Source organism: Pan troglodytes, chromosome 19, assembly GCF_028858775.2.
Source record: "Pan troglodytes isolate AG18354 chromosome 19, NHGRI_mPanTro3-v2.0_pri, whole genome shotgun sequence".
Taxonomy (NCBI): Eukaryota; Metazoa; Chordata; class Mammalia; order Primates; family Hominidae; genus Pan; species Pan troglodytes.
This window is the reverse complement of record NC_072417.2, coordinates 36,732,962-36,750,657: the sequence shown is the minus strand read 5'-3', so window position 1 is coordinate 36,750,657 and position 17,696 is coordinate 36,732,962. Positions and strand designations below refer to the sequence as shown.

The 17,696-nt window shown below is 44.4% G+C and overlaps 1 protein-coding gene across 1 annotated transcript; it reads right to left on the bottom strand.

The window, feature by feature from the left end:
* Positions 1–618: 618 nt before the first annotated feature.
* TEFM (transcription elongation factor, mitochondrial) lies at positions 619–8,127 on the bottom strand. The gene is made up of 4 exons (XM_511389.8): positions 7,736–8,127; positions 5,712–6,175; positions 2,041–2,190; positions 619–1,239 (listed from the first exon to the last, which is right to left on the bottom strand). Exons 1-4 carry the CDS (start codon positions 7,764–7,766, stop codon positions 802–804), a joined length of 1,083 nt encoding a protein of 360 aa, XP_511389.2. The 5' UTR covers positions 7,767–8,127; the 3' UTR covers positions 619–801.
* Between the last annotated feature and the right edge of the window lie 9,569 nt (positions 8,128–17,696).

The following is a 17,696-nucleotide window of genomic DNA, read 5'->3' as shown; positions in this document are numbered from 1 at the left end:
CTTTTTGAGACGGAGTTTCACTCTTGTTGCCCTGGCTGGAGTGCAATGGCACGATCTCGGCTCATTGCCACCCGGTTCAAGTGATTCTCCTGTCTCAGCCTCCTGAGTAGCTGGGGCTACAGGCATGCGCCACCACACCTGGCTAATTCTGTATTTTTTTTTAGTAGAGACAGGGTTTCTCCACTTTGGTCAGGCCAGTCTCAAAACTCCTGACTTCAGGTGATCCACCCGCCTCAGCCTCCCAAAGTGCTGGGATTACAGGCGTGAGCCACCATGCATGGCCAGCTTTATTCTTATAATAAGTACCACCTAGGAAAACCATTATTCCCTATTTTAACAATATGATAATAATGCAAATGTTTAGTATAGATAGTATTTGCTTTTAAAGGGAGATAACTTTGTTTCTTGTTTTGTCAATTTGGCATCTTACTGTTTCTTTTTTTTAATGAAAAATGTTTAAAAATTATGTGGTCTTGCTATGTTGCCCAGGCTGCTCTTGAGCTCCTGGGCACAAGCAGTCCTCCTGCCTCAGCCTCCCACAGTGCTGGGATTATCGGCATAAGCCACTGCACCAAGCCCCATGTTACTGTTTAACACATTAACCTGAGAGGCACAGAATCTCATAAAATGTTTATTGATTTGGTCTTGGCTTATTGTGTAAACCATTTAATAGCCAAAAGTCAGAATTTAAACATCTAAAATACACTGAAAATGTGTTCTTTTCCAATAACATGGATGTTCACAACAGTTGGTGTTACGTTAGAGCTAATAATTATACTTTAGCACATTAACCTCAGAATTCTAAGGCTGAGAGTCAAACACTGCTAATTCATAGAAGGCAATAGCTTGTAATAATGAATCATAAAGCTCTTCTACTCTTTGTAGTTCAGTAGATAAAAACATCTGTCTGTAGTGGACTATTTTATCTGATGGGAAGAACACCCGAGGATCCGCCTTCAGTATAGAATCGGAGAGAAACTGCTTCACTAGCTCTTTTCCACTAGTCCGGGAGTCACCAATCATCAGTTCAAAATGCTTCCCCACTGCATTTCGATTCATGCTCAGCACCTGATGCTGCCCATCCTGGGCAAAAGTTTTATTTAATAAGGCATACAGCATGGCTTCCATGATATGAAAATGTAACAGTATTGGAAACAGAGATGAGTTCTGAATGGAAAGTCCTGTTTTTTCCAGAACATAGAAATCTGCTTTAGGCATCTTTGAAATGATCGAGGAAATCTTTTAAAAAAAGACAAAATAAAGGAGCAGAAATAATTCATTACATTTTATGTTTGGTCCCCTCTCTGTCCCACTTCTATTTAAAAATATTATAATTAGTTAATTTATACTATATTGACAATTTTGAAATAACTGAAAAAGCCATTTTATGAGCAGTCTGGTTCTGGTCATGGTTATGTCACAACAACAGCTAAGCTAAGCTGTTTAGTCCTCCTAAGTACCAGTTTCTTGATCTGTACAGTGGACTTCATAATTTCTAAAATATGTATTGGCTTTAAGATTAGACAACTTAAAACTGTTTTACTAAACCTTCAAACATTTTCTGGGATAGAGCATATGGTTAGAATAACTAGCAAGAATCAATCACCTCTGCAACTGACTAATCACATCAGATGCTTGACTGAACCACAGATTTCATATGTATAATCAAGGTGGTAATTCCTGACCATTAAGGTGATAATTCCTGACCATTTCGCAAGGTTTTGAAAACTCAAATGAGACAATGTGATGGCATTTTGAAAAATAAGCTTTATAAATAAAAGAGTGATAATGTTCTAGAACATTTAGAATGAAATACCATTGATTTTCTCAGTATCTGCCTTTGATGCATAAGGCATTTCTTGAACTAAAGGTTGAATTTTTAAAAATCAAAGGTGATGGAAAACATAATAGGAATAAGTGAGTAACAAGTACCAGAAGAAAACCCATCTTTACTATTTTATTACATTCCTTTTGGGACCAGAAGATTCAACTACACAAGGAGCTCTAGCAGGTAGGAATCTGGAGGTGCAACTGCCTTACCTCTTCTAAATAGACTGATGATGAGTATATTCCTCTCATTAAACTCCAACGGTCACTTTGCTGCCAGTCCAGCACTGTCAATTTACGATCAAGGTGAGCCCAGGCAATTCTTCGAGTACCAAAAACGATAGATATGATACTATTAACTGCCTAAAAGAAAAGACTGATTTAATTAGAAGTATAAACATTTTAGTTTTTTCTTTTTTTGAGATGGAGTCTCGCTCTGTCACCCAGGCTGGAGTGCAGTGGTGCGATCTCAACTCACTGCAAGCTCCACCTTCTGGGTTCATGCCATTCTCCTGCCTCAGCCTCCCGAGTAGCTGGGACTACAGGCGCCCGCCACCACGCCCGGCTAATTTTTTAATATTTTTTTTAGTAGAGATGGGGTTTTACTGTGTTAGCCAGGATAGTCTCGATCTCCTGATCTCATGATCCACCTGCCTTGACCTCCCAAAGAGCTAGGATTACAGGCATGAGCCACCGCGCCTGGCCAGAAGTGTAAATATTTTAGATGCAAACATAATCTACAAATTCAGAATGCCTAACTAGTTTATGTAATATAAACTTATTTATAGTTTATAAACTGAGAATTATTAAAGAAATGCAGGAGTAATTATTATTTTGTTTGAGATGGAGTCTCGTTCGGTCACCCAGGCTGGAGTGCAGTGGCACAATCAGCTCACTGCAACATCCCCCTCCCAGATTCAAGCAATCCTTCTGCCTCAGCTTCCTGAGTAGCTGGGATTACAGGTACCTGCCACCACACCCAGCTAATTTTTGTATGTTTAGTAGAGACGGGGTTTCACCATGTTGGCCAGGCTGGTCTTGAGCTCCTGATCTCAAGTGATCCACCCGCCTCTGCCTCCCAAAGTGCTGGGATTACAGGTGTGAGCCACCAAGGAGTAATTATTATTAAAAGGTAACCAGCAGCAGTCAGTTTATAGATAAAGGACCTATACTCATTCTCAGCACCTTGCCCAAAGTAGGCATTCAAACTCAAGTGTAGCCAAGGTCTGCACTAGATACTAGGAAACAACAAACATAACTGTACATTATAAGAAATGCCACCATAAAACTATTGTAGAGAGAAGTGGTCAGGGAAGGTTTACTGGAGGACTAGGAGAATGAGACAGTAAATGGGAAGTTATTTCACCCAGATGTCTGGAAAGATAGGCTGTTTGACATCTCACACTCTGGCAGTAGAATAAAGACCGAATAGGAAAAGGGCAGAGGACAAGGCAGATGTCTATAAAGGTAAGTAACTTGCTTTATCCTGAGTGCTACAGCGGCCACTAAAAAAACAGAATTTTAAGGACTAACATAAGATTTACATTTCAGAAAAATCACTGATGGTGTAAAAGATGGGCTGGAGGGAACTAAAGGTAGGGATCTGTGTTAGGTACCTGTTACAACATGAGAAAGTGTTAAGAATTGAAGACAATGACAGAAGGAAAAGAAACAGATAGTGGGAGCAGAATAAATATATAGGTTTAACGAGGAGTCTAGAATAATTCCAGTTTTATATCAGTGACTGAATGGCATCATTAATGATGACGAAAATAGGAGTCACATGACCGAGGGAAGGTGGGAAGAAATTTTTTTGTTTTGTTTTGGTTTGTTTTTAATGCATTAAGTTTGGGTTGCCTATAGGGCTTCTAAGAGGAGATATATAATAAGTAATTGAATATTTAGATTTTGCTTACTATCAAGTCTGGGCTGACGATGAAGTACAATGCTATCACCTTTCCCCAACATGGCTCACTTAGTTATATTAACAAACTAATATGTTCTATAGATACAGAGGCAAATAAACAGGAACAATTAGTTGTATACCCATCTCCCTTTCATTGCTAAGGACTGGATAAATATCTTAAAGACAAAATAGTGTAGATGCCCAAAATACAGACTTCCTTTTGGTTTTCTTTAGCTCAGTGACTCTCAAGCTTTACTGTGCACAAGCATTACTGAACCAGACTACACACAATACTTAGTGGGCAATCGATTTTTTCTTAAAGGATTTTACTGCATGACTTTTATCTCCATAAAAACTGACTTAAAATCCAGCCCCCTAAATAAGATGCAACTCCACTCTAATCTGGGTATAAATAGTTTTGGCCATGAATTTGGGTGAGAATCCTCCCTGAAGAATTTGGTTAAAATATGTTCCAGATCAATTGCAGCAGTTCTACTTGGAGTCCATGAGTGGACTTAACAGAATCTGCCAGTCCTCTGAAACTGTGTAGTATTCTGTGTATATGTGCTATATCTTTTTCTATGGGAAGAGGGTCCACAGCTTTCATCAGGTTTTCAAAAGTACCCATATTCCTCAAAAAACTGGGACCCACTGGTCCAGAAAAAAAATGGTGCTTATGATTTTTATGAGATAATGATTATCAAGCAATGTTACACAGGACATGAGTTCCTCTAAAGTTTAATACTTGAGTGCTGTGGCCGGGCGCAGTGTCTCACACCTGTAATCTCAGCACTTTGGGAGCCCGAGGCAGGTGGATCACGAGGTCAACAGATCAAGACCATCCTGGCCAACATGGTAAAACCTCATCTCTACCAAAAATACAAAAATTAGCTGGGTGTGGTGGCGTGTGCCTGTAGTTCCAGCTACTCAGGAGGCTGAGGCAGGAGAATCGCTTGAACCTGGGAGGTGGAGGTTGTTGTGAGATCATGCCACTGTACTCCAGCCTGGTGACAGCACAAGACTCTGTCTCAAAAAAAAAAAAAAAAAAAAAAAAAATTGACTGCTGTGTCAAATATTTGTAGTATTTATTTTTTTAAGACAATGGAAAAAGAATTGCTTTTAGAATGGTTTTTTTTTTTTTTTTTTTTTTTTTGAGACAGAGTCTTGCTCTGTAGCCAGGCTGGAGTGCAGTGGCGTGATCTCAGCTCACTGCAACTTCTGCCTCCCAGGTTCAAGAGATTCTCCTGCCTCAGCCTCCCGAGTAGCTGGGACTACAGGCCCACGCCACCATGCCCAGCTAAATTTTGTATTTTTAGTAGAGATGGGCTTTCACCACATTGGCCAGGATTGCCTGGATCTCTTGACCTTGTGATCCGCCCGCTTTGGCCTCCCAAAGTGCTGGGATTACAGGTGTGAGCCAGCCGCTTTTTTTTTTTTTTTTTTTTTTAATCTTACCTATAGACTTGCATGATTCAAGATAAAATGCTTTTTAAAGGAGAAAAGGTACAGAAAATAATTTTAAATTCTGCCGGAAAGACTGGTATAATGTTCTAAAGTCACTCACTGGCCATAACCTATCTTTGCTCCTTAATTTCTCATTAATCCTAACATCATCCTTAGACACAGCCTAGTATCTCCAACGACACTCCTCTTAAATAAGCCTTGCCTAGACCTGCTTCTCAACATCAACTGTTCTTTCTACCTACAATGCCCTCCTCTCCCATCCAAAGGATCTCTCTTTTAAGATCTAAATTGAGTTCTTCCAGTAAACTTTCCACAACAGTCACAGCCCATTGTTTTCTCTCCTCTCAACTGCCAATTTACTATCTGTACATCTCATTATTTGGTAGTGATCATACACTTGCCAACTAAACCTGAAGAACCCTGTCTTAGCCACTTCCCAACCCAATGCCCAGAAGAGTGCTTTCTAGAGTAGGTTCTCAAATATTAGGCAGTATAGCAGACATGAAGAATATACCTTAAGTCTTTCTCTTTCTATGTCTGGTTTGAGGAGCTTTCTCAGGAACCGGTTTTCCGGTGACTTTCTTTTTTCCCGTCCAGTCTTTGGACAAAGTATGGAGTTACAAACTTGAACTGTACTTTTATACTTAAACAAGGGCACATTCATTAAACTCTCTAAATTCTGAAATGGCCCAAAGTTTTCTCTGTGCTCTACGATATTGATGGACCTTCTTCCACGAAGCAATCGGAAAGCTTCAAGTTCTTTAGTAGATGCTGTATTCAACACATGCAAGATGGAAGCCTGCTGTTCTGAAGAGAAGAGCTTGTCAAGTGCATTTTCGGGCTCCTTTGCATTTTCATCACAAAAAGTAACATTGGGAGTAATTTTCTTAGGTGTAGTGGATTTTTTCCGACAGCAGAAATTATGTAAGGCCCAGAACAGGGATGACCTCGACGGGGTCAGAAAGCATCTCCACCTTTCTAAAAGGAAAATTTAGCAAAACATAAGTTGGATGTCCTACTTCCTTTGGGGTTAGTTGCAAGCTTGACTAGATCCTTTGCAAAGTCACAAATACTTTCCTGGAATTTAAGAACTAGTAGAGGACAATATTAAATTGTCTTGGAGAATCATCTTTTTTTTTTTTTTTGAGACGGAGTCTTGCTGTGTTGCCCAGGCTGGAGTGCAGTGGCCGATCTCGGCTCACTGCAAGCTCCGCCTCCCAGGTTCACGCCATTCTCCTGCCTCAGCCTCCCAAGTGGCTGGGACTACAGGCGCCTGCCACCACGCCCGGCTAATTTTTTGTATATTTAGTAGAGACGGGGTTTCACAGTGTTAGCCAGGATGGTCTCCATCTCCTGACCTCGTGATCCGCCCACCTCGGCCTCCCAAAGTGCTAGGATTACAGGCGTGAGCCACTGTGCCCGGCCCGAGAATCATCTTTAAAAGAGGATTAGTTTTTAAACTATATTATATAGAGTTTTAAATAGAGCTTTTGTTGTTTTCAAGTCACGAGAGATGTCTTCCGATATTTATGGATCAGTCCGAAGTTTTACTACCTAGAAAATTGTATTTTATACCCATCAGGAAGCAAGTAGTTGAAATAATTATTCCAACTGCTTAAAGTTTCTGATATTTTTAATTTAGAGGAATCTTTTTGTAACTAATATTTCCTGTTAAGGTTTGTCTTAGGCCGGGCGCGGTGACTCACGCTTATAATCCCAGCACTTTGGGAGGCCGAGGTGGGCGGATCACCTGAGGTCGGGAGTTCGAGACCAGCCTGACCAACATGGAGAAACCCTGTCTCTACTAATAATACAAAATTAGCCGGGCGTGGTGGCACATGCCTGTAATCCCAGCTACTCGGGAGGCTGAGGCAGGAGAATCGCTTGAGCCCGGAAGGCGGAGGTTGCGGTGAGCCGAGATCGCACCATTGCACTCCAGTCTCGGCAACAAGAGCGAAACTCTGTCTCAAAAAAAAAAAAAAAAAAAGGGTTTTGTCTTCACTTCCATTTTCACATTTTAGTATCTCATCTGGTGGAACTAAATAAAATTAAATTTTATACGTTTATAAGAAATGTTTCAGCTAAGTGATAGATTTAAGGGCAGTTTTACTTTCTTCCGTACACTTTTCAAGACTTCTACATGACGTTTTTGCAAGTATGAGAAACACCATACAATGCATAACTTTGTAAAACCAGTGGGAAGTCACTCTAACATCGCAGCCACAGGAAAGTAATGCGGCCAGAGGTAAGCAAGCGGCTGTGAGAATCTGAACCATCCGCCCACTCTGAGGAGCCACCCGTGGACCCTGAGGCCGGGGAAGCACAAATGTTCCGAAAACTGCCTCGTCAGCTAGGCTGGGGCCCCAGGAGAGGGGCCTGAACAAGGGACATGAGGAAGGAAACACTCTAGGACATGAGGGACATGAGGAAGGAAACACTCCAGGTTCCTCCAGAATACCTCCAGCCGTATTCCATTAGCCTCTAGGGTCAGAGGCTAATGACAGACGGGAAATCACCCCAGTGTTCCAAGCACCCTACCTCCCGCCGTGAAGAGGACAGACCCGCTCATCTCCAAGTTGAATCAGTAAGTCCAGTCTTCCTCCATTGACTTCCGGTTCCTGCGTGCTGCGCCCAAAAGCGCTCGGCCTGCACTCGGCGGAAAGGTTGTTGTCCAAGCGGCGTTCCGGGGCAAGGCCCGAGTTGTGTCCCGCTGAGCAGTGGGGCGTCCGCGTCTGGGCTGCGGGCTTCCAGGCGGGCGCCTGCCGAGGCCCTGTCCCCGGATCCCGAGTCCCTGGCTGGCCCGCAGTCTTCTTCCACTGCACCGGGGAAACGTTCTTGCCCCTACCGACTCCTGAGAGCCGCTGGGCCGAATCTCCAGGAAGGCGATTCCGAGGCCAGTTTTAGTCTGTAGTGGGTAAAGTCCCTCCTTCGTGGAGACTCCCTGGGTTTCTCCTAGACACTTAGATTGAGGAGCTCCTGTTGGGGCCCAGCCTGTGGCGCCGGGAGCGGGATCAGGTAGGGGCAGCGTAGACAAGGTCCTCAAATAACCTTTTCACCAGGTAGACTGGAATAACGGGGAGAGATGCGAAGTGTTTGAGGAGCTCAGCGGGGAAACAGGGCAGGCAAGGGATTAGGTAAAGGCGAGGGAGGAGGAGATTGCGTTGGCGCTGGAGCGGTATTCCTCTTAGAAGGGATAAAGGGAGATGAATGTAGCGCCGAATTTAGTTGGTCCTTGAATAATGGGTGGAGCAGTTGAATACTCCACCAGATAGGAAGCCTGAAGTCCCCGAGGTTTATGATTTGCAGTCAGACTGGAGAGTGTTCCTAGAAAATTGGCCATATACTGTATAGCGAATGTGAGGCTGGATTGCAGGTGAAGAGCCTGGGAGCAATGAGAAGTCTCGAAGAGAGTGTATCTTCCCAGGTGAGAGGCAAGCGTAAGGAATTTTTTTTTTTTAACAGTCTTGCTCTGTCGCCCAGGTTGGAGTGCAGTGGTGCGATCTGGACTCACTGCAAACTCCGCCTCCCGATTTCAAGTGATTCCCGTGCCTCAGCCTCCCAAGTAGCTGAGATTACAGGCGAGCGCCACCACGCCCGGCTAATTTTTGTATTTTTAGTAGAGACAGGTGTCACCATGTTGGCCAGGCTGGTCTCGAACTCCTGACCTCAGGTGATCCGCCCGACTCGGCCTCCCAAAGTGCTGGGATTACAGGCGTGGGCCACTGCGCCTGGCCAACCGTAAGGAATTGAACCTAGGAGATGTAAGGAGAGTGGAAAGAAAAGAATTATTTCTGGAAGATGGGGAGCCAGTTTTGTGAAAAACGGGGAATTCAGGAGGGGGGGAAAGGTGATGAGTTTGTGTTTTTATGAGGCAGCAATGGGTTGATTGTTTGTGTCTGGAAGGCAGTGGGGATGTAGGGGAATTATAAGTATTAATAAAATGTGCTGGTCGGGAGCAGTGGCTCCCAAAGTGTAATTCCAGCACTTTGGGAGGCCGAGACGGGCGGATCGCTTGAGCTCATGAGTTCCAGACCACCCTGGGCAACATGGCGAAACCCCGTCTCTACGAAAAAATTAGCCGGGTGTGGTGGAGCACGCCTGTTATCCCAGCTACTCAGGAGGCTGAGGTGGGAGAATCACCTGAGCCCGGGAGGTAGAGGTTGCAGTGAGTGGAGATCGTGTCACCACACTCCAGTCTGGGGGACAGAGCCAGACCTTGTCTCAAAAAAAGAAAAAAAATTGCTCATAGGAAGTCTAGGAACCTTGGCAGTTTCTGGGGAACTTAGGAATCTAACAAGAAATAACATCAACTTTTTTCTGCAAAATCCTCCAAATCAGGAGGAAATAATTTCCTCAACTGTAGGGCTTATTCAGTTTACTGAGATGTTATGATTGAATTGCATCCCTCAAAACAGATTTGTTGAAGTCCTAACCCCCAGTACCTTATTATTTCCAAATAAGGTCATTGTAGATGTAACTAATTAAAATGAGGACAGGAAGGCCGGGCGCGGTGGCTCACGCCTGTAATCCCAGCGCTTTGGGAGGCCGAGGAGGGGGGATTACGAGGTCAGGAGATCGAGACCATCCTGGATAACACGGTGAAACCCCGTCTCTACTAAAAAATACAAAAAATTAGCCGGGCGTGGTGGCGGGCGCCTGTAGTCCCAGCTACTCAGGAGGCTGAGGTAGGAGAATGGCGTGAACCCGGGAGGCAGAGCTTGCAGCGAGCTGAGATGGCACCACTGCACTCCAGCCTGGGCGACAGAGCAAGACTCTGTCTCAAAAAAATAAGTAAGTAAATAAATAAAATAAAATGAGGACACGCTGGACTGGGGCAGGGACTAATCCAACATGGCTGCTGTTCTTATGAGAAGATGGCTCTGTGAATGCCATGTGAAGATGGAAGCGGACATTGGAATGATGCTTTCTACAAACCCAGAAAGGCCAAGGTTTGCCAATAGTCACTAGAAACTAGGAGAGAGGCATGGGCCAGAGTCCCCTTAGAGCCCTTTGAAGGAACAAGCCCGGATAACACCTTGATTTTGGGCTTCCAGCCTCCTAAACTGGAGAGAATAAATGACCAGTTTGTGGTCATTTGTTACAGCAGCCCTAAGAAACTAATACAAGAGGCCATAAGGATTCCTGGTGTTGCTTTCAGAGATGGTCTGGTTCGCTAGCAAGACACAGTTTATCACTTAGTAACTGCATCACCATAGTCAGTTTCTTATCCTCTCTGAACCTCACCTTCCTCATTTGTAAAACGGAGTTAATGGTACCTACCTCACAGGGCTGCTTGGAGGATGCATGAGAAACTGGATGCAAAGAACCCAGCATAAGATAAGAGTTCAATCAATGTGGTTTTGCCCAGTAAAGCATCCCCCCTCTTCCTGAGAAATGATTATGAATGACCTATAGGGGAATCACCCTCCTTCCTGAAAGCATTTATTCAGAAATATGCTTTGACCAGAGCCAGAAATACAAAGGAAAGAGACAACTATTGCCTGATTTACTGTAAACCAGAATTGATGCCTCCAAAATGAAAGTCACCGTCTTCCCCCAAAAACTAGCTCCTTCTCACTTCCCTCTTTTTGTCACCCAGATGCAGGTGTCTCTGGCTCTTTCTACTCCTTCCATCATTATGTCTAGCCTGTTATCTAGTTTCTGTGTTTTTAAAACTTTTGACTGATCCAGGATACATGTGTGAAACAAAAGTTTCATTAAAAAAAAAAAGGCCAGGTGTGGTGGTTCAACACTTGTAATACCAGCACTTTGGGAGAGCAAGGCAGGCAGATTGATTGAGCCCAGGAGTTTACGACCAGCCTGGGCAACATGGCAAGACCCCATCTTTACCAAAAATACCAAAAAAAATTAGCTGGGCATAGTGGTATGCGCCTGTAGTTCCAGCTACTTGGGAGGCTGAGGTGGGAGAATCCCTTGAGCCTGGGAGGTGGAGGTCGTAGTGAGCAGAGATTGCACCACTGTACTCAAGCCTGGGTGGCAGAGTGAGACCCTGACTAAATGAAAAACAAAAACAACCATTGTATTTTTGCATGTGATACAACCTGATATTTTCTATTTCCTTCTTTTTTTTTTTAAGTTAGGAGTGCAAAAGGTTTATTGAAAAAAAAAAAAACAAACTAAAATCTGTTTTGAAGCCTGCAGGACATCAGGGGGAGATGTCCAATAGATAGAGATGCACGTCTGAAGCTAAGGAGGAGCACTGAGCTGGGGTGTATGTTTGGAGGCCGTCAGCCTGTAGAGATGGTACTTTACTCATGAGAACAGATGCGAGGAGCCAGGGAGAGGGGGTAGGTGTGAGAAAAGCACAGTGAGATAAGGAGAGAACTCCTTGGGAGCACCACCATTAGATGTGGTTAGAGGATTCGGATTCCCAAGAAGATTGAGAAACAATGTTCACATTTAAAAGGAAACAGGAGGCTGGGCACTGTGGCTCACGCCTGTAATCCCAGCACTTTGGGAGGCCAAGGCAGGCAGATCACCTGAGGTCAGAAGTTCGAGACCAGCTTGGCCAACATGGTGAAACCCCATCTCTACTAAAAATACAAAAATTAGCCGGGCGTGGTGGTGGGCCCCTGTAATCACAGCTACTTGGGAGGCTGAGGCAGGAGAATGGCCTGAACCTGGAGGCAGAGGTTGCAGTGAGCCGAGATTGCACCACTGCATTCCAGCCTGGGAGATAAGAGAGAGACTCCGTCTCAAAGAAAACCAAAAAACAAAAAACACCACATTGCAATACCACTACACACCCATGAGAATAGCTACTGGAAATCTCATACATTGCTGATGGAAGTGTGGGTTGGTTAAATCACTTTGAAAAACTGGCAATATCTACTAAAGCTGAAGATTTGTATATCCTGTGGTCCTGCAGTCCAACCCCGGGTGTATATCCAACAGAATGCAAACAAATGTGCACTAAAGGACATGCAACTAATGGAGCTATATGTATAAAATTGCCAGTATTTGCCAGTTGTCTATTTGCAAAAATGGCAATTTCACATGGTTAAACCTGATTACAAGAATGCTCATAGCAGCACTATTTGTATTAGCCAAAACCTCAATGGCAGATTATTGTGTATATATTGAATAAACGTTTCACCCAGTAACATGGGTAAATCCCACAAATATGATGTTGAATGAAAGAAGCCACACAGCTATATATAAAGTACAAAAACAAGCCGGGTGCGGTGGCTCAAGCCTGTAATCTTAGCACTTTGGGAGGCCAAGGCAGGCAGATTGCCTGAGCTCAGGAGTTCAAGATCAGCCTGGGCAACATGGTGAAACCTGGACTCTACTAAAAATACAAAAAATTAGCCAGGTGCGGTGGCAGGAGCCTGTAGTCCCAGCTACTCGGGAGGCTGAGGCACAAGAATTGCTTGAACCCAGGAGGTGGAGGTTGCAGTGAGCCGAGATTGAGATCGTGCCACTGCACTCCAGCCCAGGCAAAAAAGTGAGACTCTGTCTCCGGGAAAAAAAACAGACTAAACTAATCTATCATGATAAACATGAGATTACCTTTGGGACTAGTCACTAAAGAGAGAATGGGAATGTTTTGGGATGCTGGTTATCCTCTTTTTTAAAAAAGCTCTATATGCTAATTAAACACGTGTGTGCACTTTGTAAAATTCATTAAGCTGCATACTTGTGATTTGTGCACTTTTCTGTATTTGTTATACTTCAGCAAAATATTACTTAAAAGTTTAATTCTTGGATGGGCATGTTGGCTCACGCCCGTAATCCTTACACTTTGGGAGGCTGAGGTGGGAAAATTGCTTGAGGCCAGGAGTTTGAGACCAGCCTGGGCAACATAGTGAGACATCGTCTCTATGGAAAAATCTAAAAATAGCCAGGTGTGGGCTGGGCACGGTGGCTCACACCTGTAATCCCAGCACTTTGGGAGGCCAAGGCGGGCGGATCACGAGGTCAGGAGATTGAGACCATCCTGGCTAAAACGGTGAAACCTCGTCTCTATTAAAAATACAACAAATTAGCCAGGCATGGTGGCAGGCGCCTGTAGTCCCAGCTACTCAGGAGGCTGAGGCAGGAGAATGGCGTGGAGCGGGGAGGCAGAGCTTTCAGTGAAACGAGATTGTGCCACTGTACTCCAGCCTGGGCGATAAGAGCGAGACTCCGTCTCAAAAAAAAAAAAAAAAAAAAAAAAAAAAAGAAAGAAAGCCAGGTGTGGTAGCACATGCCTGTAGTCCTACCTACTAGGGAGGCTGAGGTGAGAAGATACTTAAGCCCAGGATTTTTTTTTTTTTTTTTTTTGAGACGGATTCTCGCTTTGTAGCCCAGGCTGGAGTGCAGTGGCGCGAACTCGGCTCACTGCAAGCTCCGCCTCCCGGGTTCACGCCATTCTCCTGCCTCAGCCTCCCGAGTAGCTGGGACTACAGGCACCAGCCACCTCGCCCGGATAATTTTTTTTGTATTTAGTAGAGACGGGGTTTCACCGTGTTAGCCAGGATGGTCTCGATCTCCTGACCTTGTGATCTGCCCGCCTCGGCCTCCCAAAGTGCCAGGATTACAGGCGTGAGCCACCGCGCCCGGCCAAGCCCAGGATTTGAGGTTATAGTGAGCCATGACTATGCCACTGCACTCCAGCCTGGGCGACAGAGTGAGACCCTGTTTCCAAACATAAAAAATAGAAAAGTTGTCTGGGGCTTGGTGCAGAGGGTAATGCCTGTAATCCCAGCACTTTGGGAGGCCGTGGCAGGCGGATCATTTGAGGCCAGGGTTTGAGACCAACCTGGCCAACATGGCGAAACCCCGTCTCTACTAAAAATACAAAAATTAGCCAGGCATGGTGGTGCTCGCCTGTAGTCCCAGCTACTCAGGAGGCTGAGGTGGGAGGATTGCTTGAGCCCGGGAGATGGAGGCTGTAGTGAGCTGAGACTGCGTCACTGCACTCCAGCCTGGGCAACGGAGCAAGACCCTATCTCAAAAAAATAAAAATAAAATAAAATAAAAAATAAAAAAGTTGAAGTCTTCAAATTATTTTGAATTAGATTTGTATCATATAAGGTTTGAATGTTTATTTAGTGATATAGTCTACTTTATTTAGTCCTCAAAGTCATTCATCACCTTATATACAGACTCCCGAGAAAAGGGCTGCTGATCCTTGAATAGATCATTCGGGGTAGGGAGCACGTGATGTATTTCTCTGAGTGCTCCACCCCCAACTCTCAGGGATATTTTGTAAAGGAAAGATAATTGTCCTACTAATCTTCGTCTGGGAAAAGTTTTGGATTTTTTTTCCTGCTTTTATGTTACATTTTATTATTATTTTTTCAGTATTATACACAACTAAAATGATTAGGCAAATGATCAAAATAAAACACAGCACTCACAATTTGAGACCCAGAATCAGAAAACTTGGCTCATGCTCCAATATTGCTACATATTTTCTATGTATCTCAGTTTATTTCTATAAGAATAGTTTTGTCTTTTGCAAGACAAAATTCAAAGTACCCCTCTTACAAGGTTGTTACGGAAATAAAATGATGTAAAATAGAAAGTCTTATACAATGAGAGGTTTTTTTTTTTTTTTTTTTTTGACACAGAGTCTCGCTCTTGTCACCCAGGCTGGAGTGCAGTGATGCCATCTCAGCTCACTGCAACCTCTGCTTCCCAGGTTCAAACGATTCTCCTGCCTCAGCCTCCCGAGTAGCTGGGACTACAGGCACCTGCCACAGTGCCCTGGCTAATTTTTGTATTTTTAGTAGAGAAGGGGTTTTACAATATTGGCCAGGCTGGTCTTGAACTCCTGACCTTGTTATCCGCCCGCCTCGGCCTCTCAAAGTGCTGGGATTACAAGCATGAGCCACGGCGCCCGGCCAAGAGATATTGTTAATTGGCAAATTGATTCTATATATTAAAATGAGGTGTGACTGGCCAGGTGCGGTGGTTTACGCCCGTAATCCCAGTACTTCGGGAGGCTGAGGTGTGCGCATCACCTGAGGTCAGGAGTTCGAGACCAGCCTGGCCAACATGGTGAAACCCTGTCTCTACTAAAAATACAAAAATAAGCCAGGCATGGTGGTGCACTCCTGCAATTCCAGCTACTTGGGAGGCTGAGGCAGGAGAATTGCTTGCACCCGGGAGGCGGTGGTTGCAGTGAGCTGAGATCACGCCATTGCACTCCAGCCTGGACCCCAGAGCGAGACTTTGTCTAAAAAAAAAAAAAAAAAGAAAAGAAAAGGTGTGATTGTCTAAGAGGAAAATACCCAGATGCTTGGTAAGACAATCCCTTATATGATTTATTTTAGGTATAACTAAAGAAAATAGAACTTCTGGATTTTGGGTTTTTATTTTTATTTACTTATTTATTTTTAATAGAAACAGAGTTTTGCCATGTTGACCAGGCTGGTCTGGAACTCCTGGGATCAAGAGGTCCTCCCTCCCCGGTCTCCCAAAGTGCTGAGATTACAGGTATGAGCCACCATGCCCAGCCAAACTTTTGGATTTTTAAACCCAGTTTTAAAACTCAAGTTCCATAAAGGAGCACCCCAGTGTTCCAATCCAGTTTACAACAGGTGTCACTCTAACCCCTTCAATTACAGTTGTGCCTAAACCTCTATAACTAACTTCTCATTTAGTGTTGCAGGTAATGATGTAAAATGCAAATAATTATCTTGGGTCTATTTAGGACCTCTTTTCTGGCTCTTCAGTTTTCACAAATGGATACTTCATCTCTCTGGATCTCTATTGGGTCATTGCATTTTATTCAGAATGCAAACTCCTACAAACTCCTGGACTACCTGTGTAATGGGGGTCTCAATTCCACTCAGTTCACCACCATTTTAAAACATTGTTGCAAAATCCACATAACAAAAAATTCATAATTTTAGGGTTCAATTCAGTGACATTTAGTACATTCACAATGTTGTGCACCTATCCCCATTATCTAGTTCCAGACCTTTTTTTTTTTTTTTGAGACAGGGTCTCACTCAGTCGCCCAAGCTGGAGTACAGTGGCACGATCTCGGCTCCTAGCCTCCACCTCCTGGGTACAAGCGATTCTCCTGCTTCAGCCACCCGAGTAGCTGGGATTACAGGCGTGCGCTACCATGCCTTGCTAATTTTTGTGTTTTTAGTAGAGACGGGGTTTCACCACGTTGGCCAGGCTGGTCTCAAACTCCTGAGCTCAAGCAATCTGCCTGCCTCGGCCTCCCAAAGTGTTGGGATTACAGGCGTGAGCCACCACGCCCAGCCCTAGTTCCAGAACATTTTTAACACCCTAAAAGGAAACCTTGCCCATTAAGCTGTCTCTTCCCAGTCCCTCTGCCCCCAAACCCACTCCCTCCAGCTCCTGGCAACCGCTAATCTGCTTTCTGTCTCTATGGATTTGTCTGTTCTGGACATTTCATAAAACTGGATCAACCAAAATTTTTCAGGCCCAGCATTTGCTAGGCACCAAGGATACAAAGATCAATATGACAATCTGCTCTTAACCAAATCACTGCTGACTGGGACAAAACAAGTTAAAAAAGAAAAACAACCATAGTCCAACGTGATGATTATTGTAATGGAAATATGAACATTTTGGGAACATAGTTCAGGGGGATGAGGATGAGCTGGAAGAAGTCAGATTTCTTTGAGGAGTCTCGCTTTGTCTCCCGGACTGGAGTGCAGTGAAGTAATCTCAGCCCACTGCAACCTCCACCTCCCACGTTCAAGCGATTCTCATGCCTCAACCTCCCAAGTAGCTGGGACTACAGACACATGCCACAGCTAATTTTTCTATTCTTAGTAGAGACAGGGTCTTGCAATGTTGGCCAGGCTGGTCTCGAATTTCTGACCTCAGGTGATCAGCCCACTTCGGCCTCCCAAAGTGTTGGGATTACAGGCGTGAGCCACTGCACCTGGTCAAAAGTAAGCCTTGAATTTAGGCATGGAGGCAGGAGTTTGCTCCACCAACCAATGGAGGCTGGGCTGGATGATGTTGTAGAGGAGAGAGCTGGGGTAGGAGAAGGGGCAGCATGAGCGACATACAATGGCATGGAGTTGGATAGCTCTATGTTCAAAGGATGTGGACAGATCACACACCAAGCACATCCCAGGGCCTTTGCCCAGGTTGTTCTCTTCCCCTAGGACACTCCTCTCTCAAATTGCTGCTGGTTGGCTTGACCCCTTCCTGCAGATCTTTGCTTAAATGTTACCTGCTCAGAGAGGACTTCCTTGACCTCTCTATTGAAATAGCAACTTTCATTCCTCTCTATCCCCTCACTCTGTTTCTTTTTCTTTATAGCACGTATCACTCTTGCACTATATTGTATATTTGTTTCTCTGTTCATTTCTTGTCTCCCTAACTTGAAGGTAAGCTCCACAAAGGCAGCTATTTCCCCAGCTATGTGGCCATATCTCAGTACCCATAACAGTATCTGGCACATAGTAGGTGCCCCATAAATAATGAACGAATGAGCAAACCCTGAGGCAGTACTGCAGTGGGGAGTCCCTTTGAGATCTGAGTGGTTCCAGTTGCT